The following is a 24,473-nucleotide window of genomic DNA, read 5'->3' on the forward strand; positions in this document are numbered from 1 at the left end:
ACAAATATCCCCGTGGAATCCTGTGGCTTTATTCACTGAGCAAGTGTCATGAATCATGCACTTTATTCACATTAAATAACACGTTACTGGTCCCTCGCCTGATCTTACCAAAAACTTGTTGGGGGAGGGGTTGTCCGGTCAAGGATCATGACTGTCTCTGATTCGTTTTCCCGGGATCTGTCTTCTCCCCAGGTTCCCACTGACCCCGGACTCGGGGACTCTCAGGCCGGGCCGGGCTCTTTAACCGGCTCCATTCACTTTGGCAATCTCCACCTATCACTGGCCCTCTATCCAGCTCTACTTGTCCCACACCCCCTCCCCCCACACCCAAACCAGTTTATATTTCACCTCTCTTCTATTTTTCCTTAGTTCTGTTGAAGAGTCATACGGACTCAAAACGTTAACTGTGTTCCTCTCCGCAGATGCTGTCAGACCTGCTGAGTTTTTCCAGGTATTTTTGTTTTTGTTTTTGTACAGGAAAAGTGATTTCATTTCCACAAAAACATCCGCTCCCTCTAAAATCCCAAAACTGAAATTCAGACTCATCATTAATGTGAAGAGGGGGTGTTGGACTGCGGTTTCCACTCTTGTTGTTTAATGCAGATTTCATAACTGTGCACAGTGAGCAGAAAGAAATTGCTGTTGTTTGTAAACATTTCTTACTGAACTCACTGTCATTCTGCTTTAACAGGACGAGTTTGAATCTCCTGATGTATTGGAAAAGTAAAGTTGGGTGATTATAGTTTACATAATAAAACATGAATATAATGTTAACACTGCGGTCTAACCAACTGAACTCAGCGGCTGTATAGACGGAGGCGGCTGGGGTTAATGGACAGATTTTGTTTTACTTCTCATACTGGGTAACAGAGCAATTGCAAAAAGAATGGACACACCACATTGTTCCGATATAAAACTGTGCAAACTAAAACCTAAGCGGGTGATTCGGAAGTCGCCTGAGAAAAAGACTTTAATCTGTCGAAATTGATTTTGAAATTAACCTGTTCGCCAACATCCCCACACAATGATTACAGATATGAAAACCCGCCACTTGAGCAATAAAGCTCTTTGAGCCTGACGTGATTTGAACACGCAACCTTCTGATCTGGAGTCAGACGCGCTACCGTTGCGCCACAAGCCCAGCTGTTAAGGTTGTTATTTTACTGCTCCTAGATTCGCTTCTTTACACCGTGATTGTACTCCGGGGATTGGAATTTTGCTTAATCCCCATTTTCCCTCCGTTCTGTCAGTTCAATGATTAATTTAAACTGTTTTCTAGGCTGTCTACTATTTAAGTATTTCCCAGACATTACTCATAGTTTTTGCTTCTAACTGCTGCTTGATACAAAGTGCCCCGGAATTTGGGAATTTCTGATGGGGCTGACTGGAGTTCGGCTAAATCATCAACTTCACAAAGTTATCGTCACTGCTGCTGTGCAGGATTCGGGGTCGAACCGGACTAATTTGAAATTTGAAATTATCCCTGACAAAGGAGGCGCAAAAGTCTGCTCAAAGGAGGGTCTGAAAGGAGCTGATGGAGGGGTGTAGGCAGGGAGCTCCAGAACATGGGCCCGTCCCAAAAATATTGTCATGTACCCGCTATCCAACCGCATTGATTTACAGAAGTTTGCATCAACGTTATTAAAGTTATTAGAAACCAGTAAAATATAATTTAAATGGTCCAGCGTGTTCCGACTGTGTCCCCTAACACCAGCTGTACAATAACCACATGCAGCTCACACGGTGTAAATGTGTCTTCCAGTTCTTTCGATGCATTTTGAACTCAATAAATTGATATATTTCTGACGGGTTGGCTGGAGGGGCACCACCAACCAAACATGACAGCATTTTATTTGGGCTGAACACAGGAAATAAGCATTAGTGTGTGATTCCTGCAGAACAGCATAGCTGACAATATTTGGGGAATATTTTCTTGCAGCTAAAAGACATATTAACAATCCATAATTGTGTGACAGCAAATATTAAGGATAAATGCAGAACTCCGCCAACTCCGAGTGACCTCGAAACAGCAACCTTGAAATTAATCGCTGAATCCACAAACCAATACCGACGCACACGCTGCTGCATTGAGCTTGTGTCAGAAACCCTGAACTCGGGTGTCACTGAGTGACGGCGACGTTTGCGGCCAACGCCGCGCACGCGCATGGATGCGCGTCCATCATATTTATTGGGGGCAATGAGCAGCAAGGCGCATGCGCAGTTATCGCTGGCCCTGGAATTACAAAGTTCACGCTTTTCACAACCACTCCATCCACAGCACAAACCTCACAGACAGGACTAGAAAGAGCACATGGGGCCCACTCTGTTCCCCCATTCTCACCCCATCCCCCAATTAAAATGACATGGTGGCGCCTTTTTAAAAAATATATCAAAGGATGAAATGTCGAAAGTAATTTCTGGGGGGAGAGAGAAAGTGGGAGAGACAGAGAAATGACCGCGGCCCCAGTGCCGGCCCGTCGCGAGGCTCAGGAAGCGCCGAATTGTTTGAAATTTCCGGCCAGCCATTTCATGAGTTCAGAAAGATGTGAAAGATATTTTCTCTGTGAAATATTTCCAGACCATGTCCCATATGATTCTCGTCAGCATGAAAATTCACTGCGGAAATAGCGAAAGATACACACATTTGATCAGGTCATGATTTACATCACTCACACCTTAAACATGAGGTCCCTGATGAAATCACGATGACTTGGAATTTCTCCGAAAATGGAAGCTGACCTCAGGGACCGGCAGAATTGCATTACCCACGTGATTGGCGAGGCGCAACCACAGGCCCAGCTGGCGAGTGGCGCAAACTGATATCACTGCTTCTGATCTTCACCAGAACAGAGTTAGATGTAACATTGTTTAGCAAACACATCGAGAGATGTAACAAACTTATTTATTCCAAATTCATTCCATTCCGCTTTAATACTGGGTGGCTTTAATTCTTATTCCACATTCCCTTCTGGGAATTGCAACGCTCTTTATTAAAATGTGCTTTTTATGTCATTTCATGTGTTAATTCCTAAGAGCCCTTTAATGTTTGCAAGAAAAAGCAGAACCTTCAGCTGCCAAGTAAGAACGTGGTTTTCAGGGAGTTCCACCAGATTTCCGTTTAAAAGGATCATGACAGGACTCAAGCCTGCAATCTTCTGAGACCTTAATCAGCACCGAAGTCAGATATAGTCATACTCATGGAATGATACCTGACAGATCATGTCACGGAGGTGGCGGCACAGTGTCAACGTCCATCACCAAAAGTGGCTCGGAACACAGCACAGGGCGAGCTGGCCGAGTCCTAAAGGGCCTTCATGTTGACATTCACAATACAAGTATAGTATATCTACAGGCCCCCATTTATCCATTCAACACGTTAAAATAACTCTAATAAATGGGTTAAACATGATTTTCCTATCACAAAACCATGCTGACTCTTCCCGATTACCTTGAAAGAGCATATTTAATAGTATTGGCAGGAGTGACTACCACACAGTCCTTGTGGAGACAAGGTCCCATCTTCACATTGAGGATGTGCTCCATTGTACTAGGTGGCAGTAACACCGTGCTAAATGGGATCAATTTTGAACAGATGTAGCAACGCAAAATTGGACATCAACAAGGTGCTGTGGGCCATCAGCAGTAGCAGAATTGTACTGGAACACAATTTGAAATCTCATGGCTCAGCATACCCGCCCCCACCACCGACTCTGCCATTGCCATCAAGCGAGGGGATCAACCTTAGTTCAATGAAGAGTGAGGAGGGCAAGCCAGGAGCAGTACCAAGCATAACTAAAAATGAGGTGTCAACCTGGTGAAGTTATAATACAGAGCTACCTGGTGCCAAACAGCAAAGGCAGCAAGTGATAGGCAGAGCTAAGCGATTCCACAACCAACAGATCAGATCCATGCCCTGCAGTCCTGCCATATGCAGTCATGAATAGTGGTGGACAATTAAACAACTCACTGGAGGAGGAGGCACCACAAATATCCCCATCCTCAATGATAGAGGAGCCCAGCATATCATTGCAAATGACAATATTGACGCATTCACAAAAATCTTCAACCAAAGTGCCAAGTGGATGATCCATCTCGACCACCTTCTGAGGGCCCCAGCAACACAGATGCCAGTTCTCAGTCAATTTGATTCACTCCACACAATATCAGGAAATGGCTGAAAGCATTGGACACTGCAAATGCAATGGCCCCTAAAGTACTGAAGACTTGTGTTCCAGAACTTGATGTGCCCCTAGCCAAGCTGTTCAGATACAGCTGCAACACTGGCATCTACCCGGATATGTGGAACATTTCTAAGGTATGTCCTGCACACATAAAGCAGGACAAAGCCAACCCGGCCAATTACCGCCCCATCAATCCACTCTCCATCATCAGTAAAGTAATGGAAGAGGTCATCAACAGTGTGATCAAGCGGCACTTGCTTAGCAATAATGTACTCACTGATGGCAAGCCTGGGTTATGCCAGGGACACCGAGCTTCTGATATCATTATAGCTTTGGTTCAAAATTGGACAAAAGAGCTGAACTCCAGAGGTGAGGAAAGATTGACTGCCCTTGGCATCAAGGCCACATTTGAGTGAGTGTGACATCAAGGATCCCTAGTAAAGCTGGAGGCAATGGGAATCAGGGGGAAATCTCTCCACTGGTTGCAGTCTAATCTAGCACAAAGAAAGATGATTGTGATTATTGGAGGTCAATCCTCTCAGTTCCAAGACATCACTGCAGGACTTCATCAGGGCAGTGTCCTAGTCCAACCATCTTCAGCTACTTCATCCATAATGTTTCTCCCACCATAAGGTCAGTAGTGGGCATGTTCACTGATGATCGCACAATGTTCAGCACCATTTATGACACTTCACTTCACTTACTCCTTTTCCTGTTTAAATATCTGTAGAAACTCTTGCTATCCATTTATACATTTCTAGCTAGATTGCTCTCATTCCCTAATTTCTATATTCTGATTAACCTATTAGTAATTCTCTGCCTTCATTATATTTCTGACCAATCTTCTGGCCTGCCATTCATTTAAAAAAAGAGCATGGACAGCAGCGAGACTTCATTTTAAAAAGAGCAGAGAGCGAGGAGACGTCATCGAAAAAAGAGCACGTAGAGTGGAGAGAGTTCATCTAAGATAGAGCAAGGATACTTCATTTTTTTAAAAAGCAAGGAGAGAGTTCCTTTAAAAAGAGTACAGATACTGGGGAGACTTCATTTTAAAAAGAGCACGGAGAGCGGGGAGACTTCATTTAAAAAAAAAGAGTGGGGATACTTCATCGAAAAAAGAACACGTAGAGTGGAAAGAGTTAATCTAAAAAAGAGCAAGGAGACTCTTTTTTTAAAGAAAAGCAAGGAGACTTCATTTAAAAAGAGTGCACAGAGCGGGGAGGCTTCATTTTAAAAAGTGTCGGGAGATTCCTTTTAAATAAGAGAGCGAAGAGCAGGGAGAGTTCATGTAAAAAAGAGCAGGGAGACTCCATTTTAAAAAAGAGCCGGGGTGGGGGGGGTGGGATTTCATTTTTCAAACAACGCGAAGGCTTCATTTTAAAAAGTGCGATTATACTTAATGAAAAGAGCGGGTGGGCTTAATTATAAAAGGAATGGGGAGACATAGTTATAAAAAGAGCGGGGAGACTTCATTTAAAAAAGAGTTCTGAGAGTCAGGAGACTAATATATTTTTAAAAGCGCAATGAGTGGGGAGACTTCATTTTAAAAAGCCCGGGGAAACTTTGTTTCAAGAAGAGGGCAGAGAGCTGCTGGAGTTCATTTCAGAAAGAGCACTGAAAGTTCAATGACCAAATTTTTATAAGAGCGTGAAGGGTGGGAAGACATAATTTTAAACAGAGCGGAGAGACATCATTTCAAACAGAGCGCACAGAGCGGGGAGACTTCATTTCAAAAAGAGCAGCCAGAGGTCATTTCAAAAAGAGTGTAAAGAATGGGATACTTCATTAAAAAGAGCGCACAGAGTGGGGAGACTTCCTGTGAGACCAGCGGCTGTATGACATCATGAACCACAACCGAAAGCGAGTGCAGGGAAAGCAGCTGATTGATGAGTAGGATTAGGTAGTTTCTAGTCTTTAAAATAAAAGTAAGGTCTTTAGTTTGTGTTTAGGTCTCTCATCCTCTTTTCTCTTAAAAATACTTTGTTCAGCATAAGATCCATACTTGTATAAAAAAAGACAATAAAGTGTAAAGAGCGGGGTTTTCTTGAAGTGTAAAGGGCAGAGATACTCGAGTAATTAATTAATAAATTGAATAGAATATGATAGTGATGGCAGGGTGGTTGGTGTGTTGCTGTTGCTGAATATGGAATCGGTTGAACACCAAGGTGATCCAGAGCAAACACATCTGTAGTAAGTGCTTACTGATTGACAAATTTTGGATCTGAGTTGAGGAGCTGGTGTCCGAGCTGCAGACATTGTGCTACATCAGGGAGGGGGAAAGTTACCTGGACACTTTGCTCCAGGAGGTGGTCACACCCCTCAGATTATGTAAATCAAATTTGGTCTGTGATCAGGGACAAGAGGGTGTGACTGCTGGTGAGGCAGGTATGGGGACCCAGGAGGTGGCATTCAAGGAGCCTCGGCTCCTGCAATTGTCCAACAGTAATGAGGTTCTTGCAAACTGTGTGGACGAGAGCAGGGACTGCAGCGGGTGGTGGGGGTGATGAGTCAGTTGACCACGGCACTGTTGTACAGGGAGCCATTCAGGTGGGGGCAGGAAATAGGAATGTAGAAGTGATAGGGGACAGTATAATCACGGGGATATATAGTGTTCTCTGCAGTCATGAGCATGGGCCACAAAGACCTGGTGCCAGGGTTATGGACATCTCCTCAGGGCTGAAGAGGGACTTGGAATGGGAGGGGAGGGATCGAGTTGTTGTTGTCCACGTTAGTACCAATATCACTGAAAGGATTAGAAAGAAAGTTCTGCTGAAACAATTTGAACAGTTAGGAGCGCAAGTTTTTTTAAAAAAGGAACCTCCCAAGTCATAATTTTTTGATTACTACCTGAGCCATGGGCAAACTGGCATAGGGTAATTAAAGTCAATGAGTTAAATGTGTGGCTCAAAGGTTGGTGTGAAAGGAATGGCTTTCAGTTCATGGGGCACTGGCAACAGTATTGAGTAGAAGGGTGGTGGTTCCGGTGGGAGGAGATTCACTTGAATTGTTCTGGGACCAATGTCCTGGCAAAATGAATAACTAGGGCTGCAGAGAGGACTTTATACTAAATAGAGGGGCGAGGGATGGGGGTGGGGTGGTGGGGTGGGTAGGGTGATGAGGGTTCTAGAGAGGGAATGTATAGGCTTACAAAGCAAAAAAGATATGGCAATATTGCAGGGCAGCTATTAAGGTAATAATTTCCAGAGTGTGACAGGAAGAGACAGAGTCAACAAACATTAAAAAAAACAGCAGGACATAGGGTCAAAGGGGAGAAAATGGTAAAAAGGCAAAATCAATGCCTCTTTACTTAAATGCATGTAGCATTCAGAACATGATAAATGAATTAACGGCACAAATAGAGGTTAATAGGCATGATCTTATAGCCATTACGGAGACATGGTTACAAGGAGATCAAAGCTGGGAACTCAATATCCAAGTGTATGTGACTTTTCGAAAGGACAGACAGGAAGGAAAGGGTGGTGGGATAGCTTTGCTAGTGCGAGATAGCATAAGTACAATGGCAAGAAAGGATCTTGGATCAGAAGTAGAATCCATTTGGTTGGATGTAAGATACAACAAGGGAAAGAAGACGCTGGTTGGAGTAGTCCATAGGCCCCAAACAGTAGCTTTACCGTAGGACAGAGAATAAATCAGAAGAGAATGGGGGCATGTAAAAAAAAAAGGCAGTACATTAATCTTGGGTGACTTTAATCTTCATGTAGATTGGGAAAATCAAATTGGCCAAGGTAGCCACGAGCATGAATTCATAGACTATATTCAGGACAGTTTCTTAGAACAATATTTTGATGATCCAACCAAAAATCTAGCTGTTTTAGACCTGGTAATGTGTAATGAGGCAGGTCTAATAAATGGTCTCAGAGTAAAAGATCCCCTAGGAAGCAGTGACCATAACATGGTAGAATTTAGCAATCAGTTTGAGAGTGAGAAACTTGGGTCAGAAACAACTTCGCTTAACTTAACTGAGGGTAATTATAAAGGAATGAGGGCAGATTTGGCTGGATAGGACTGGGAAAGGAGTTTACCAGGAAAGACAGTTGAGGAACAAAGGCAGATATTTAAGATAATAGTGTCTGACTCACAACAAAGATATATCCCAGTGAGGAAAAGGGATTCTTGGAAGGGGATAAACCAATTATGGTTAATCAAGGAAGTTAACAATAGCATCAAATTGAAAGAAAAAAATATACAACCTGGCAAAGATTAGTGGTAAGCAAGAGGATTGAGAAAGCTTTAAAAATCAACAAATGGTGATCAATAAAGATGAAGGATATAAACTTTGAGGGTACACTAACGAGTCATGTCAAAACAGACAGTAAGAGCTTCTCTTAATATAAAAAAAGGAAGAGAGAGGTCAAAGTGAACAAAGGCCCCTTAGAGAATAAGGCTGGGGTAATAATAATGGGGAACCAGGAAATTGCAGACAAGTTGAATAAATACTTTGTATCAGTCTTCACAGTAGAAGACACTAATAGCATTCCAAAAATACTAAATAATCAAGGGGCAAAAAAGGCGGGGGTTGGGGGGAGGGTGCGGAATAAATACAATAACTATCACAAGAGGAAAAGTACTAGGGAAATTAATAGGGCTAAAGGCTGATAAGTCCCCTGGACCTCATGGGTTGCATCATAGGACATTAAAGGAAGTAGCTACAGAGACAGTGGATCCACTGGAAGTAATCTTCCAAGAATCATTAGACTCTGGAAAAGTCCCAGAGTATTGGAAAACTGCCAATGCAACACTCTTATTCAAAAAGGGAGGGAGACAAAAGCTGGTAACTATAGGCCAGTTAGCTAAACAACTGTCACTGGGAAAATGTTAGTCTATTATAATGGATGTAATAGCAGAGCATTTAGAAATGAACAATATAATCAAGCATGTCAGCATGGCTTCATGAATGGGAAATCATACCTGACAGATTCATTAGATTTTTTTGAGGAGATAACAAGTAAGATAGATGAAGGCGAACCAGTATATGTAATATATTTGAATTTCCAAATGGCATTTGATAAGGTACCGCATGTGAGGCCAGATATTGTAATGAAGGACGACCCACAATAAATTAATAATATGACAATGAATGAACAGCTAGCAACAAGTGACCTCAAAATGTTAGTGGTAGACATTCAGTTCGAGGCTAAAAGTCACACACATGTCACAGTTTTCACCTTAAGTAAGGCCAATAAGGACGGAATGAGAGGTAAACTGAACATGTTAAATCGCAATCAGCATGTAAAACAAGACAGGAAACAACCGGAGGCTCTCAAAGAAGTATTTAGTGCAATATGTAACTAATACCAGCCCAAAACAAACGAATACAAAGGAAACTTCACTTTAATAGTTCATGGTGATTTTTGGGGATGGGATTCCATGTTGTTAGCCAGTGATTAAGAAGGCATGGTGTTGTCTGTCCAAATAATTATTAACTACTTCTTTGTGAAAATGCTATTTCCGTTTTGATGACATTCTTGTACTTCTGAATGGTACTTGTCACAGGGAGGACGCTGCTATTCAAATAAATATGTGGAATTACTTTGGAGATCGGGTAGATATGACATTCTCTGACAAATATGTATGCTCAGAATGCTCAGCGGCGCCGAAAGCGGCTTCTCGCCATCAGAAAGGCCACACAGCGCAGACGCAGAAAATTCCGCCCTCGGAGGTGCCTGTTTGGGTGGAGCATGCGCAGTGTGGCTCCTGGAAGCTCAGCCGGGGGTGACCGAGTTTCAGCGGCTCTCAGAGCCCGAATCGGAGCCGCCAGGATCGGCAGACGTGCAGCGAGGGACCTGGGCGGGCGGCACCATGAAGCCGATGGTTGTTGCAGACTGAAGGTCAGTGAGATGAAACATTGAGCTCAACAATTTCAGACCGTAAACTCCGTTCTTCATTTTGTTTCCTTTGCTTATTTCATTTTATTTTTTCAGTTCGCAGCTCAGCTGCTCGAGGCACAGGTTTTGTTTCTTTGCTTCTTTTCTTGCCCCATCTCCATTCCCTTTGACCCTGGAGACTGACTTTTCTGTCACTCAACCTCTCCTGTCTTCCACCCGATCACAAACCTTCCTTTTGTCCTTGTCCCACACACCCCTGGTTTCGAACCTATTACATCTCTCACTTTACCCAGTCCTGGTGAAAGGTCACAGCTGAAACACTAACTCTGTTTTTCTCAGGATACAGATGCTGCCTAATCTGCTGAGTTTTCTTTTCCAACATTTTCTGTTTTTATTTAAGATTTCCATCATCTCTTCCGTATTCTGCTTTTTGATGAGTACAGAGCTGAACCCAGTCAGAGTCAACACCTTCAGCAGAGAGAGTGCAGATATGGTGCCGGAGGGAGGGCTTTGGATTTCTGGGGCATTGGTACCGGTTCTGGGGAAGGTGGGATCTGTACAAACCAGACAGTCTACACCTGAATAGGACTAGGACGAGTGTCCTTTAAGGGAGATTAGCTAGTGTTTTTGGGGAGGGTTTTAACTAGGTTGGCGGGGGGATGGGAACCTGAAGGCAGATTCAGGTCGGACAAATTCAGAGTAGAGAGTGGGAGACAGCAAATTAGCGAGTGACTCTGAAAGACAGAAGAAGCAAAGGTTAAATGCACAGGGATTTGGCAAAGTTAAAAGGTATTTATTTAAATGCAAGGAATTTAGCAAAACTGCCAATGCGCTGAGGGAAAATGTAGTCACGTGGCAGCATGATATCATTGCTTTAATGGAGACTTGACTTAAAGAGGGTCAAAAATGGCAGCTCAACATTCCTGTACTTCGGGTTTTCAGGCAGGATAGAGAGGGGCCTAAAAAGTTCTAGTGGGGTAACATTACTGATTAAATAATCAATTACTGCTGTGTGGAGAGATGAAATATAAAATGATTCATCAAATCGTGCTTGCACACGAGCAGGGGACAGACCTCATCCTGAGTGAGGCACAGCCAGAGTGAGTGTGGGTACTGGCAATTTGGTGCACAGTGGGAATTCGGAGCAGAGGGGAAGAGGTGTTCTTGCATTTTTTTTCTTTGCTTTCCAACTTCTTAAATCTTCAGAGAGTGGTCTTGCCCTGCTGCAGCAGTAGAGGCTACAAGGGAGAGAAATGACTGGTAAGTCATGGGTAAAGTCGGGTAAGTATTTACTACTTTTATCGCTTATAGTTTAAGTTCTTTTTGTGGTTTATAGTTTGTATATTCTGCAGTAATGAGGATCAGGAAAGAAGGGCCCTAGAGTAACTGATTTAAAACGCTTAATTTAAAGGGATGGCAAGAGAGCTCAAAGTCGTGGTGTGCTCCTCCTGTTCCATGTGGGAAGCTGGGAACATTTCTAGTGCCCAAGACCAGCCTGTGTGCAGGAAGTGCATCCAGCTGCAGCTCCTGGACGCTCGGGTTTCAGAACTGGAATGGTGGCTGGGGATACTGTGGAGCATCTGTGAGTCTGAGAGCATCGTTTAGAGAGATGGTCATACCACAGCTGAAGGGACTTGAGGAAGGAAGGAAATGGGTGACCACCAGGCAGTCCAAGAGAAACAGGCAGGTAGTTCAGGAGACCCCTGGGGTCTCGCTTGCAAATTGGTATTCCATTTTGGAGGCTGATGAGGGTGCTGGTTCCTCCAGTGAGTGCCGACAGAGCTAAATTTCTGGCACCACAAGCAGCCTACCTGTACAGGAGGGGAGGAAGAGCAAAAGTAATAGGGGATTCTATTGTCAAGGGAACAGATAGGTCCTACTGTAGCTGTCAATGTGACTCCAGGATGGTGTGTTGCCTCCCTGGTTCCTGGGTCCAGGATGTCACTGAATGGCTGCAGGGCATCCTGAAGGGGGAAGGTGATAAGGTAGAGGTCATGGTACATATTGGTACCAATGACATAGGTAGAAAGAGGGATGAGGTCTTGCATCAAGAATTCAGAGAGTTAGGCAGTAGACTGAAAAGCAGGACCTCTTGGGTTGTAATCTCTGGATTACTCGCAGTGCCACATACTAACAAGCACAGAAATAGGAGAATAACACAGATGAATATGTGGCTTAAGAGTTGGTGCAGGAGGGAGGGTTTTAGATTCCTGGATCATTGGGACTGTTTCTGGGGAAGGTGAGACCTGTACGAGCGGGACAGTCTACATCTGAACCTGAGCGGGACTAACATCCTTGCGGGAGGGTTTGCTAGTGCTGTTGGGAGGAGTTTGAACTAATTTGGCAGGGGGAGGGGACACAGAACGCTAGCAGAATAGGGACACATCATATTACAGTAAAACAATCAAGTCAGAGGGAATACAGCTGCATTAAGTTTCAAGGGAGTAAGGCAAGGCTGGATGGCCTATACCTTAATGCCAGGAGTATTACAGGTAAAACGAATGAGTTAAGGGTGAAGATTGACACATGGAATTGTGATATAATAGCCATCACAGAGACGTGGTTGAGAGAGGGGCAGGATTTTCAGCTCAACATTTCGGGATATCGAATCTTCAGGCGAGACGGGGAGGGGGTAAAAGAGGTGGAGGCATTGCATTATTAGTTAAGGAGTCAGCTAATGCAGTAAGGAGAGATGATATCTTGGAGGAAACATCAAATGAAGCTTTATGGGCAGAGTTTAAGAATAAAAAAGGGGCAGCCATATTGTTGGGTGTTTATTATAAAACCCCCAGATATTCATCAGGAAATTGAGGAGCAAATATATGCACAATTTGCGGAGATGTGTAAAAAAAAAAGCAACAGGATAATTATATTAGGTGATTTCAACTTTCCCAAAATTAATTGAGATAGACATAGTGTTAAGTGGAGGGATTTCTTGGAATGTGTACAGGAGAACTTTTTAGGTCAATTTGTAGAGGGTCCAACAAGGGACGGTGCATTGTTGGACCAAATTCTGGGGAATGAAGCTGAACAGATGGTTGGGGTCATATTTGGGGAGTATTTTAGTGATAGCGATCACAATGTGGTATAATTTAAGCTTGTTATGGACAAAAAATAGACAGGTAGCAAAAAAAAAATGTTTTCATTAAGGGTAGAGTGGATTTTAGTAAAATAAGGCAGGTCTGTCAAGGTAGACTGGGAATAGCTACTTGTGGGGAAATCAACAGAAGAGCAGTGGGGGGCATTGAAAAAGGAAATTGGGTGGGTACAGGCTCAACATGTTCCCTCTACGGTGATAGGAAGGAGTAACAAGCCCAGAGAACCATGGATGATGAGAGATATTCAGGATATGATGAGAAGGAAAAGAGGCTTTTAGCAGGTTCAAGGGGATCAAATCAGCAGAGGCATTAGTTGAGTACATAATGTGCAGGGTGGAGCTTAAGAAAGCAATTAGCACAGCAAAGGAGGGATATGAGAAAGGTCTGGCTATTTAAAGTAGGTAAAATCCCAAGATATTCTATAAGTATATCAATGGGAAGAGGATAACCAGGGAAAGAGTATGGCCTATTAGGGACCAAGGGGGAAATCTATGGATGGAGCCAGAGGAGATCGGTAGAGTATTGAACAAATTTGTCACCTCCATATTCACCCAAGAGAATGAGGATGAATGTATGGAACTCAGGGAAAGGGACTGTGAGGTTCTTGCACAAATTGATATAAGGAGTGACAAGGTATTGGAGGTGTTGGCAAGCTTAAAAGTGGACACATCTCCAGGTCTGGATGATTTGTGTCCCAGATTGCTAAGGGAGGCAAGGGAGGAGATCACAAGGACTCTGACTCAAATGTTTAATTCCTCTCTGGCCACAGGGGAGGTGCCAGAGGACTGGAGAACAACTAATCTGGTTCTGCAATTTTTGAAGGGTTGTAGAGATAAGCCAGGGAACTGCAGGCCAGTGAGTCTCGCGTCAGTAGTAGGGAAACTATTGGAGAAAAGTCTGAAGGAGAGAATCTTATCTCCTTTTGGAGAGGCAAGGTTTGATCAGGGATAGTCAGCATGGCTTTGTCAGAGGGAGGTCATGCCTAACAAATTTGATTGAATTTTATGAGGAGGTGACTAGGTGTGTAGATGAGGGTAGTGCAGTTGATGTAGTTTATATGGATTTCAGCAAAGCCTTTGTCAAGGTCCCACATGGGAGACTTATAAAGAAGGCAAATGCACATGAGATGCAGGGTAATTTGATGAGATGGATTCAAAATTGGCTTAGTTGTAGGAGACAGAGGGTGATGACTGATGGATGCTTCAGTGACTGGAAGCCCATGTCCAGTGGTGTACCACAGGGATCTGTGCTGGGTCCCATATTATTCATCATTTATATAAACAACATAGATGACTATGTGGGGGATTAGTAAGTTTGCGGATGACACAAAGATTGGCCGGGTGGTTAACAGCGAGGTTGAGTGTCTTGGGCAACAGGAAGACATAGACGGGATGGTCAAATGGGCAGATAACTGGCAGATGGAATTTAACCCTGAAGAGCATGAGGTGATACACTTTGGAAGGAGTAATTTGACAAGGAAGTATTCAATGAATGGCATGACACAAGGACGTTCTGAGGAACAAATGGACCATGGCGTGTGTGTCCATAGATCTCTGAAGGCAGAGGAGCAGGTTAGTGGGGTGGTGAAAAATGCATTTGGGACACTTGCCTTTATCAATCGAGGCATAGATTACAAAAGTAGGGAGGTCATGTTGGAAACAAAAACAGAATTACCTGAAAAAACTCAACAGGTCTGGCAGCATCAGCGGAGAAGAAAAGAGTTGACATTTCGAGTCCTCATGACCCTTCAACAGAACTGGGTGAATCCAAGGAGAGGGGTGAAATATAAACTGGTTTAAGGTTTTGTGTGTGTGTGTGTGTGTGTGTGTGTGTGTGTGTGTGTGTGTGGGGTGGGGGGGGTGGTGTTGGGGGGGTGGTGGTGGGGGGTTGTTGGGTGGGGGGTTGTTGGGTGGGGGGAGAGAAGTGGAAGTGGGGGGGATGTGGTTGTAGGGACAAGCAAGCAGTGATAGGAGCAGACAATCAAAAGATGTCACAGACAAAAGAACACAGGTGTTGAAGATAGTGATATTATCTAAACAAATGTGCTAATTAAGAAAGGATGGTAGGGCACTCAAGGTACAGCTCTAGTGGGGGTGGGGTGGAAAGACTAGCCGGGCATAAAAGATTTAAAAATAATAGAAATAGGTGGGAAAAGAAAAATCTATATAAATTATTGGAAAAAAACAAATGGAAGGGTGAGGAAACAGAAAGGGGGTGGGGATGGAGGAGGGAGTTCAAGATCTAAAGTTATTGAATTCAATATTCAGTCCAGAAGGCTGTAAAGTGCCTAGTCGGAAGATGAGGTGCTGTTCCTCCAGTTTGCGTTGGGCTTCACTGGAACAATGCAGCAAGCCAAGGACAGACATGTGGGCAAGAGAGCAGGGTGGAGTGTTAAAATGGCAAGCGACAGGGAGGTTTGGGTCATTCTTGCGGACAGACCACAGGTGTTCTGCAAAGCAGTCGCCCAGTTTACGTTTGGTCTCTCCAATGTAGAGGAGACCGCATTGGGAGCAACGAATGCAGTAGACTAAGTTGGGGGAAATGCAAGTGAAATGCTGCTTCACTTGAAAGGAGTACTTGGGCCCTTGGATGGTGAGGAGAGAGGAAGTGAAGGGGCAGGTGTTGCATCTTTGGTGTGGGCATGGGGAGGTGCCATAGGTGGGGGTTGAGGAGTAGGGGGTGATGGAGGAGTGGACCAGGGTGTCCCGGAGGGAACGATCCCTATGGAATGCTGCCGGGGTGGTGAAGGGAAGATGTGTTTGGTGGTGGCATCATGCTGGAGTTGGCGGAAATGGCGGAGAATGATCCTTTGAATGCACAGGCTGGTGGGGTGATAAGTGAGGACAAGGGGGACCCTATCATGTTTCTGGGAGGGAGGAGAAGGCATGAGGGTGGATGCGTGGGAGATGGGCCGGACACGGTTGAGGGCCCTGTCAATGACCTTGGGTGGAAAACCTCGGTTAAGGAAGAAGGAGGACATGTCAGAGGAACTGTTTTTGCAGTTAGCATCATCAGAACAGATGCGACGGAGGAGAATGAACTGAGAGAATGGGATGGAGTCCTTACAGGAAGCGGGGTGTGAGGAGCTGTAGTTGAGGAAGCTGTGGGAGTCGGTAGGCTTGTAATGGATATTGGTGGACAGTCTATCACCAGAGATTGAGACAGAGAGGTCAAGGAAGGGAAGGGAAGTGTCAGAGATGGACCACGTGAAAATGATGGAGGGGTGGAGATTGGAAGAAAAATTAATAAATTTTTCCAAGTCCCAATGAGAGCATGAAGCAGCACCGAAGTAATCATCGATGTACCGGAGGAAGAGTTGTGGAAGGGGGGCGGAGTAGGACTGGAACAAGGCATGTTCCACATACCCCATAAAGAGACCGACATAGCTGGGGCCCATGCGTGTACCCATAGCCACACCTTTTATTTGGAAGAAGTGAGAGGAGTTGAAGGAGAAATTGTTCAGCGTGAGAACAAGGTCAGCCAGACTGAGGAGAGTAGTGGTGGATGGGGATTGTTCGGGGCTCTGTTTGCGGAAGAAGCTAAGGGCCCTCAGATCATCCTGGTGGGGGATGGAGGTGTAGAGGGATTGGACGTCCATGGTGAAGAGGAGGCAGTTGGGGCCAGGGAACTGGAAATTGTTGATGTGACGTAAGGTGTCAGAGGAATCACGGATGTAGGTGGGAAGGGACTGGACAAGGGGAGAGAGAAGGCAGTCAAGATAATGAGAAATGAGTTCCGTGGGGCAGGAGCAAGCTGACATGATCGGTCTACCGGGACAGTTCTGATTGTGGATTTTGGGTAGGAGGTAGAAGCGGGCCGTCCAAGGTTGGGTGACTATCAGGTTGGAAGCTGTAGGAGGAAGATCTCCAGAGGAGATGAGGTCAGTGACAGTCCTGGAAACAATGGCTTGATGTTCAGTGGTAGGGTCATGGTCCAGGGAGAGGTAGGAGGAAATGTCTGCGAGTTGACGCTCAGCTCCACGAGGTAGAGGTCAGTGCGCCAGACAACAACAGCACCACCCTTGTCAGCGGGTTTGATGACAATGTTGGGGTTGGACCTGAGAGAACGGAGTGCAGTAAGTTCAGTGAGAGACAGATTAGAATGGGTGAGAGGAGCAGAGAAATTGATACGACCAATGTCACACCGACAGTTCTCAATGAAAAGATCAAGAGATGGTAAGAATCCAGAGGGAGGGGTCCAGATGGAGGGAGAATATTAGAGGTGGGTAAAAGGATCCGTTGAACGGGGAGAGGACTCCATCCCAAAGAATTGAGCCCGGAGACAAAGACAGCAGAAGAAGAGTTCAGCAACATGCCGAGCCCGAAATTCATTGAGATGAGTGCGTAAGCGTATGAAAATAAATCCTTTGCTGAGCACTGAACGTTCAGCGTCGGAGAGGGGAAGGTCAGGGGGTATAGTGAATACACGGCTGGGGTTGGGATTGGAAGATGGGGTTGGGGACGGAGGGACAGGCAGGGGTGGAGGGTCCTAGATGGGTGTTGGTGTCCATGAGTTGTTGGAGCTTGCGTTCCTTAGCACTTGAGAGAAAGAGAAAAAGTTTCTTGTTGAGGCGTCGGATGAGACGAAGAATAACATGAAACTGGGGCAGCTTTGAAAAAGGGTACGACGGAGGGAGAGGTCGAATGTGTTCATATGGCGGCGCATGGCACTGAGTGTGGATCTCAGAATGTGACCGGAATCCCCCACCCTCCAACACACCTTAAACCAACTTATATTTCACCCCTCTCCTTGGATTCACCCAGTTCTGTTGAAGGGTCATGAGGACTCGAAACGTCAACTCTTTTCTTCTCCGCTGATGCTGCCAGACCTGCTGAGTTTTTCCAGGTAATTCTGTTTTTGTTTTGGATATCCAGCATCCGCAGTTTTTTGTTTTTACCTTTTTATGTCATCTTGGAGTTGTATAGAACCTTGGTGAGGCCACAGCTGGAGTACTGTGTGTAGTTCTGGTCCCCACATTATAGGAAGGATGTGATTGCACTGGAGGGGGTGCAGAGGAGATTCACCAGGATGTTGCCTGGGATGAAACATTTAAGTTATGAAGAGAGGTTGGATAGACTTGGGTTGTTTTCGTTGGAGCAGAGAAGACGATGGGTGACCTGATCGAGGTGTGCAAGTTTATGAGGAGCGTGGACAGGGTGGATAGGGAGCAGCTGCTCCCCTTTGTTGAAGGATCAGTCACGAGGGGGCTCAAGTTCAAGGTGAGGGGCAGGAGGTTTAGGGGCAATGTGAGGATAAACTTCTTTACCCAGAGGCTTGTGACGGTCTGGAATGCACTGATTGGGAGGGTGGTGGAGGCGGGTTGCCTCACATCCTTTAAATAGTACCTGGATGAGCACTTGGCACATCATAACATTCAAGGCTATGGGCCAGGTGCTGGTAAATGGGATTAGGTAGGTAGGTCAGGTGTTTCTCAGGTGTCGGTGCAGACTCGATTGGATGAAGGGCCTCTTCTGCACTGTGAGATTCTGTGAAATCATGCTATATGTGTTAAGCTCAGAAATATGAAAGGGGGCAGCCACACCACTGGGAATGTACTATAGATCCCCAAATAGTGAGATGGAGCTAGAAGAGCAAATATGTAGGAACATTTCTGTGTGCAAAAACAGTAAGGTAATAATAGTTGGGGACTTCAACTACCCGAATAGCAATTAGGATACAAACAGTGTAATAGGCACAGAGGACATAAAATTCTTCAACTGCATTGAATAGAACATTTTTATTCGGCATGTAACAAGACCAGTGAAAGGGAGTGAAATTCTAGATTTAGCCATAGGAAATGAAGCTGGGCAAGTGGATGAAGTCGCAGTGATTGACCATTTTGGCTATAGTGACCATATTACAGTTAGATTTAGCATAATTATGGAAAAGGATGAAGATAGAACAGCAGTAAAAGTTCTAAATTTGGGAAAGATAAATGTTATGAAGCTGAGAGGTGATCTGGAGAGTGTGGACTAGTTACAGATCTTAATGAGCAAGAGAATAACTAAGGAAAGGGTAGGGCCTATCAGAGATGTATATGGTAACTTGTGCGTTGATGCTGAAGATGTAGGCAGGATTCTTAATGAGTACTTTGTCTCTGTCCTCACGAAGGAGAGGGATGTTCTGGAGGGTTTGACATCCTTGAAGTTGGATAAATAACCAGGGCCAGATGGGTTGTATCCCAGGCTGTTAAAGGAAGCCAGGACGGAAATAGCGAATGCTCTGAGGACAGTTTTCCATTTCTCCCTAGATACATTCGAGGTACCAGAGGATTGGAGGTCTGTGAACATTGCACTGTTATTTAAAAAGGGCGCAAGGGATAGGCCAAATGATTATAGGCCAGTCAGCCTGACTTCAGTGGTTGGAAAATTATTAGAATCAATCCTGAGAGACAGGATAAACTCTCGCTTAGAAAGGAATGGATTAATCAGAGAGAGTCAGCATGCTTTTGTTAGGAGAAGGTCGTGTCTTACTAATTTAATCAATGCTTTTGAGGAAGTAACAAGGATGACTGTGGGGAAAGGAAGCATATCGAATGCTTTCTTTTATTGGATGAGGCATTGAATACAAAAGCAGGCATGTCATGCTGGAATTGTATAAAATACTGGTTAGGTCACAGCTGGCATTTTGTGTACAATTCTGGTCACCACATTACAGGAAGTATACAATTCCTCCAGAGAATGCACAGAGGAGACTTACAAGAATATTGCCAGGGCTTGAAAATTGCAGCTATGAGGAAAGATTGGAGAGACTGGGGTTGTTTTCCTGAGGAGGATGAGGATGACCTGATTGAGGTGGACAAGATTGAGGAGTTTTTTGTATATTAATTCATGGGATGTGGGCTTTGCTGGCTGGGCCAGCATTTGTTGCCCATCCCATTTGCCCTTGAGAAGGTGGTGGTGAGCTGCCTTCTTGAACCTCTGCTGTCCGTGTGGTGTATGTAGACCCACAGTGCTGTTAGGAAGGGAGTTGCAGGATTTTGACCCAGCGACAGTGAAGGAGTCTAGACAGAGTAGACAGGGATGCTCGGTTTCCCCAAGCAGAGAGGCTAATTACAAGGGGACACAGATTTAATGTGATTGGTTGAAGGATTGGAGGGGACATGAGGAAAGATTTCTACACCCAGAGGGTGGGGGATGTTTGGAATTTGCTGCCTGGTTTGGTGGTGGAGGCACAAGCCCTCAGCTCATTTTAAAGGTACCTGGATCTGCATCTAAAGTGCTGCAACCTGCAAGGATATGGGCCGGGTGCTGGAAGGTGGGATTAGAATGGGCAGCTCATTTTTTTTCTTTTCGCCCAGCCCAGGCACTAAAGGCTGAGTGGCTTCTTTCTGTGGTGTAACTTTCCTATAGTTCTATTGTTCTATGGAGCCAACACCTTCAGGAGAGGATAGTGGAACCAGTGAGTGTAGAACTGAACCCAGCCAGAGTCAGCACCTTCAGGGGAGGAGAGAAAAGTCAATGAAAAGGCAAATAGCTGGAGTTGGTGCGATGGGTTTGGATTTCTGCACTGGGAGGAGGAAGTGTGTGTGGGACATGGTTTTACAGCTTTGGGGGAACAAGAGAGGAAAGAATGTTCCAGAGAAATTAAATTGTTCTGAATTTCTATCCTGTACTTAATGATTTTTAAACTCCTTTTACAGGGTAGAAGGGGAGCATCTGCAGACAGAACACTCATTCCTCGGAACCTGAATATGATAGGTCTTTGAATGTGGAATGAGAAATATTTGTCTGTTCTCTCTGTGGGAAAAGATTTCATACTTCAGTGTGACTGGAAAAGCACCGAGACACACACACCTCCCCCGAGTGAGAGTGTTCCAGTGCACTGACTGTGGAAGTAGCTTTAACCAGTTATACAGCTTGAAAAAGGATCACACAATTCACAGTGGGGAGAAACCATACACACGTGTGCATGGACAAGGCTTCATTTGAATGTCCGACCTGGAGAGACACAAGGGCTCCTGCACTGTGGAGAAACCGTGGAAATGTGGGGACTGTGGGAAGGGATTCAGAACTCCATCCCTACTGGAAACTCATCGACGCAGTCACACTGGGGAGAGACCGTTCATCTGCTCCGAGTGTGGGAAGGGATTCACTCACTCATCTGCCCTGCTGAAACACCAGCGAAGTCACACTCTGGACCGGCCTTACACCTGTTCCCTGTGTCGGAAAGGATTCACAACGACATCCAATCTATCCACACACCAGCGAGTTCACACTGGGGAGAGGCCGTTCACCTGCTCCGTGTGTCAGAAAGGTTTCAAAACTACATCCAACCTATTGACACACCAGCGAGTTCACACTGGGGAGAGGCCGTTCATCTGCTCCAGGTGTGGGAAGGGATTCACTCAGTCATCCCAGCTCACTGAACATCAACTTGTTCACACTGACCAGAGACCATTTCAGTGCCCTGTGTGTGAGAAGAGCTTTAGAAGCACAAAGCAGCTGCTGGAACACCAACACACTCACAGTGGGGAGAGGCCATTCCCCTGCTCCGTGTGTGGGAAAGCATTTCCTCGGTTATTCCATCTGCAGCAACACCAAGTAGTTCACACTGAGCAGAGGCCTTTTCAATGCCCTGACTGTGAGAAGAGCTTTAAAAGCAGCAATAATCTGCGGAAGCACCAACGCACTCACTCTGGAGAGAGGCCGTTCACCTGCCCTGTGTGTGAGAAGACATTTAATTGTTCATCCAACCTATTGACACACCAGCGAATTCACACTGGGGAGAGGCCATTCATCTGCTGTGTGTGTGGGAAAGGATTCACTCGGCCATCCAACCTCACTGAACATCAACTAGTTCACACTGAGCAGAGACCTTTTCAATGTCCGGACTGTGAGAAGAGCTTTAAAAGCAGCAATGATCTGCGGAAGCACCAACACACTCACTCTGGGCAGAGGCCATTCCCCTGCTGTGTGTGTGGGAAGGGATTCACTCGGTCATCCAATCTGCTGCAACATCAGCGAGTTCACATGTGACTGCAGGGGTTGGATTCTGCTGTCAATGCTGCTGTTAATCACATCCAGGACTGAACCATGTTCATTCTGACAGTCAGAGTTTAATTGTCCTGTTGTTAATAACCCCTATAACTGGCCTGGAGTTTAATATTTTGAGATTGATTCAATAATTAATCCAGTTTTAAATACATTATGTTGGGTCCTTAATTTCTCCAAGTTAAGTGGAGACTAATTGATGTCCTGTTACTGACTGTTCTATATTTGGGTCTTTCCCCCTTTATAACTCAATTATTTCAGTTATCATCCTTTCAATTACTCTCAGGGACAAGTCTCAGCTCCCCGTACCTTCCAGAGTGCCTGTCCTAGCCTTGGTATTCAGGAAAGGTATCAGTAACATTCCTGGGAGCACTAAACACAAAATCCAGTCTGTTAATCACTTTCAGCTGCTGGACATAGTGTGTGTCCTGCAGCATCTCTCTCACCTTCGATGTGTGAATAAAGCATCACACCTATAAACCTGGTTTCAATTTAAATTCACTCAGGGAATGTACTTAACAAGAACCTTTCAGTCGATGAGACTCTGAAGCTACCGCCATTATAAATCTGTAGCAATTTATTTCAATCATTTCATGTTTAATATTGAATTGGGATTTATTTTATGGCAATTTTTAGATGTCTGGATCAATCAGTATTTCTGCTGCAAATGATTCAGCCTTTTCTGAACACTTGGAATAAGGTGATGGTGATATCACAAAAAGAGATCAATGGAGCTTGAAGTCAGCACCTGACTCACACCAGGTTGAGTCTGATTTCCTTCCACTCTGATTAATGTTGTTCTTAATTGCCATCAGCTTCACAGACCCAGATTGGAAATGACTGGGGGCATTACAAACATAGCAACTTATAAATTAGGAGCAGGAATTAGCCATTCGGCCCCTCCAGCCTGCTTCCCCCATTCAATAAGATTATGGCTGATGTTATTCTGGCCTCAACTCCCACTTTCCTCCCTGCCTCCGATACCCTTTAACTCATTTTTCAATCAAGAATTTAACTAACTTTGCCTTAAAATGTTCAATGGCTCTGCCTCCAGCTTAACTCCAGGGAGAGACAGAGAAAGGCATCTAAAAACAGGATAGGTCTGCTGTAAAATAACCTGGCATTTAAAAGTGCCGTGCCTTCAGAACAGAAGAACCTTCTCTGCTCCCTGTAAACCTGATTCCAGCTACTAAGCTCACATGTTTGCGTAACCTCCGGCAATTCCACTGTGGAAGCCATTGCAGCTGTCAAGACAATCCTATAACTTAAAAACCTTCATTTCAGACAGCAGAATATCTCGACTTCAAAATATATCAGGCCTGCACTGAGTATGGACTAAAATGATCCAATTTTATAAGTCCTGTTCTATCTTCATTTGTATCTAATCCACATGTGTATGTGTTAGCAACTTTATCTATTCTTCAGTAAATTCCAGAGCAATAGAGTAAAATAAACTAATCATTTATTTTTTTAAGGAAAAAGGCTTTTTCTGCTGGCTTATTTACAATTGAATTTCTCACTCCATGGGTAAGGAAATATACACAACATACAGATATATTGTTCATGGGCGACTTCAGGGAAACACCTTTAAAGCATCCATGACATTATTAATAACATCCATAGACATTCCACTGTCAACTACTTTAGTAACCTCTACCAAAAATCAATCCTATTCATCAGGAATGACCTCCCCTTTGCAAATCCATGTTGGCTTTCTCTGAACAGCTGAAAAACTTCGAGGCATTCAGACTCCCTATTCTTCATAGTGAACTCTCGGAATTTCATGACAACAGGGCTTAGTCGAACTGGCCGACAATTCCCTGGTTTCCCTCTGACACCTTTCTTAAATGTTGGAATGACAGGCAATATTTTCCAATCTGAGGGAATGGTACCCAAGTGGAGAGAAGTTTGAACACTTCTGTTCTCAACTCCTTCCTTTAATTCCCTGCAATGAAACAATCTCCTCTTGGAGTTTTGTTACTCGTTAGTGCCATTAGTTTCTTCATTACTATTATCTTGCTTATGTGAACTTTGTTGAGTCCTTCTTCCTGATTCAATAATAGATTCCTTGGAATACCTGAAATGCTGACCTCTTCCTCTATTGCAAATACTGAAACAATGTCTGAAACTTCCTTATTTTCATTAACAACAGCACCGCTAACAGTTTTCAATTGGCCCACATGCTCTGATCATTCTCCTTCTCCTTATATAATTGTAAAAGTTTGTGTGTTGATTTTGAAATCTATTACATTTTTATCGTACTGCGTTTTTGGAGTTTGTTATCTGCTTTGTCCCCATTTCCTGCTCTTTGTATCTTTCCTATTCACCAGGATCTCTCCTTTCTTTGTAGTTATG

At 44.5% G+C, this 24,473-nt stretch overlaps 1 protein-coding gene and 1 non-coding gene across 2 annotated transcripts; one reads left to right on the forward strand and one right to left on the reverse strand.

The window, feature by feature from the left end:
* Window positions 1–1,069: 1,069 nt before the first annotated feature.
* On the reverse strand, window positions 1,070–1,141 carry trnaw-cca. The gene has a single exon. It is a non-coding gene; the product is annotated as a tRNA-Trp (tRNA).
* Window positions 1,142–9,872: 8,731 nt separating this feature from the next.
* LOC121274512 (zinc finger protein 271-like) lies at window positions 9,873–23,599 on the forward strand. Its single transcript, XM_041181849.1, has 2 exons — window positions 9,873–10,030; window positions 20,768–23,599. Exon 2 carries the CDS (start codon window positions 21,057–21,059, stop codon window positions 22,101–22,103), a length of 1,047 nt encoding a protein of 348 aa, XP_041037783.1. The 5' UTR covers window positions 9,873–10,030; window positions 20,768–21,056; the 3' UTR covers window positions 22,104–23,599.
* The last annotated feature ends 874 nt before the right edge of the window (window positions 23,600–24,473 follow it).

Source organism: Carcharodon carcharias (genome assembly GCF_017639515.1).
Source record: "Carcharodon carcharias isolate sCarCar2 chromosome 37 unlocalized genomic scaffold, sCarCar2.pri SUPER_37_unloc_1, whole genome shotgun sequence".
NCBI classification, from domain to species: Eukaryota; Metazoa; Chordata; class Chondrichthyes; order Lamniformes; family Lamnidae; genus Carcharodon; species Carcharodon carcharias.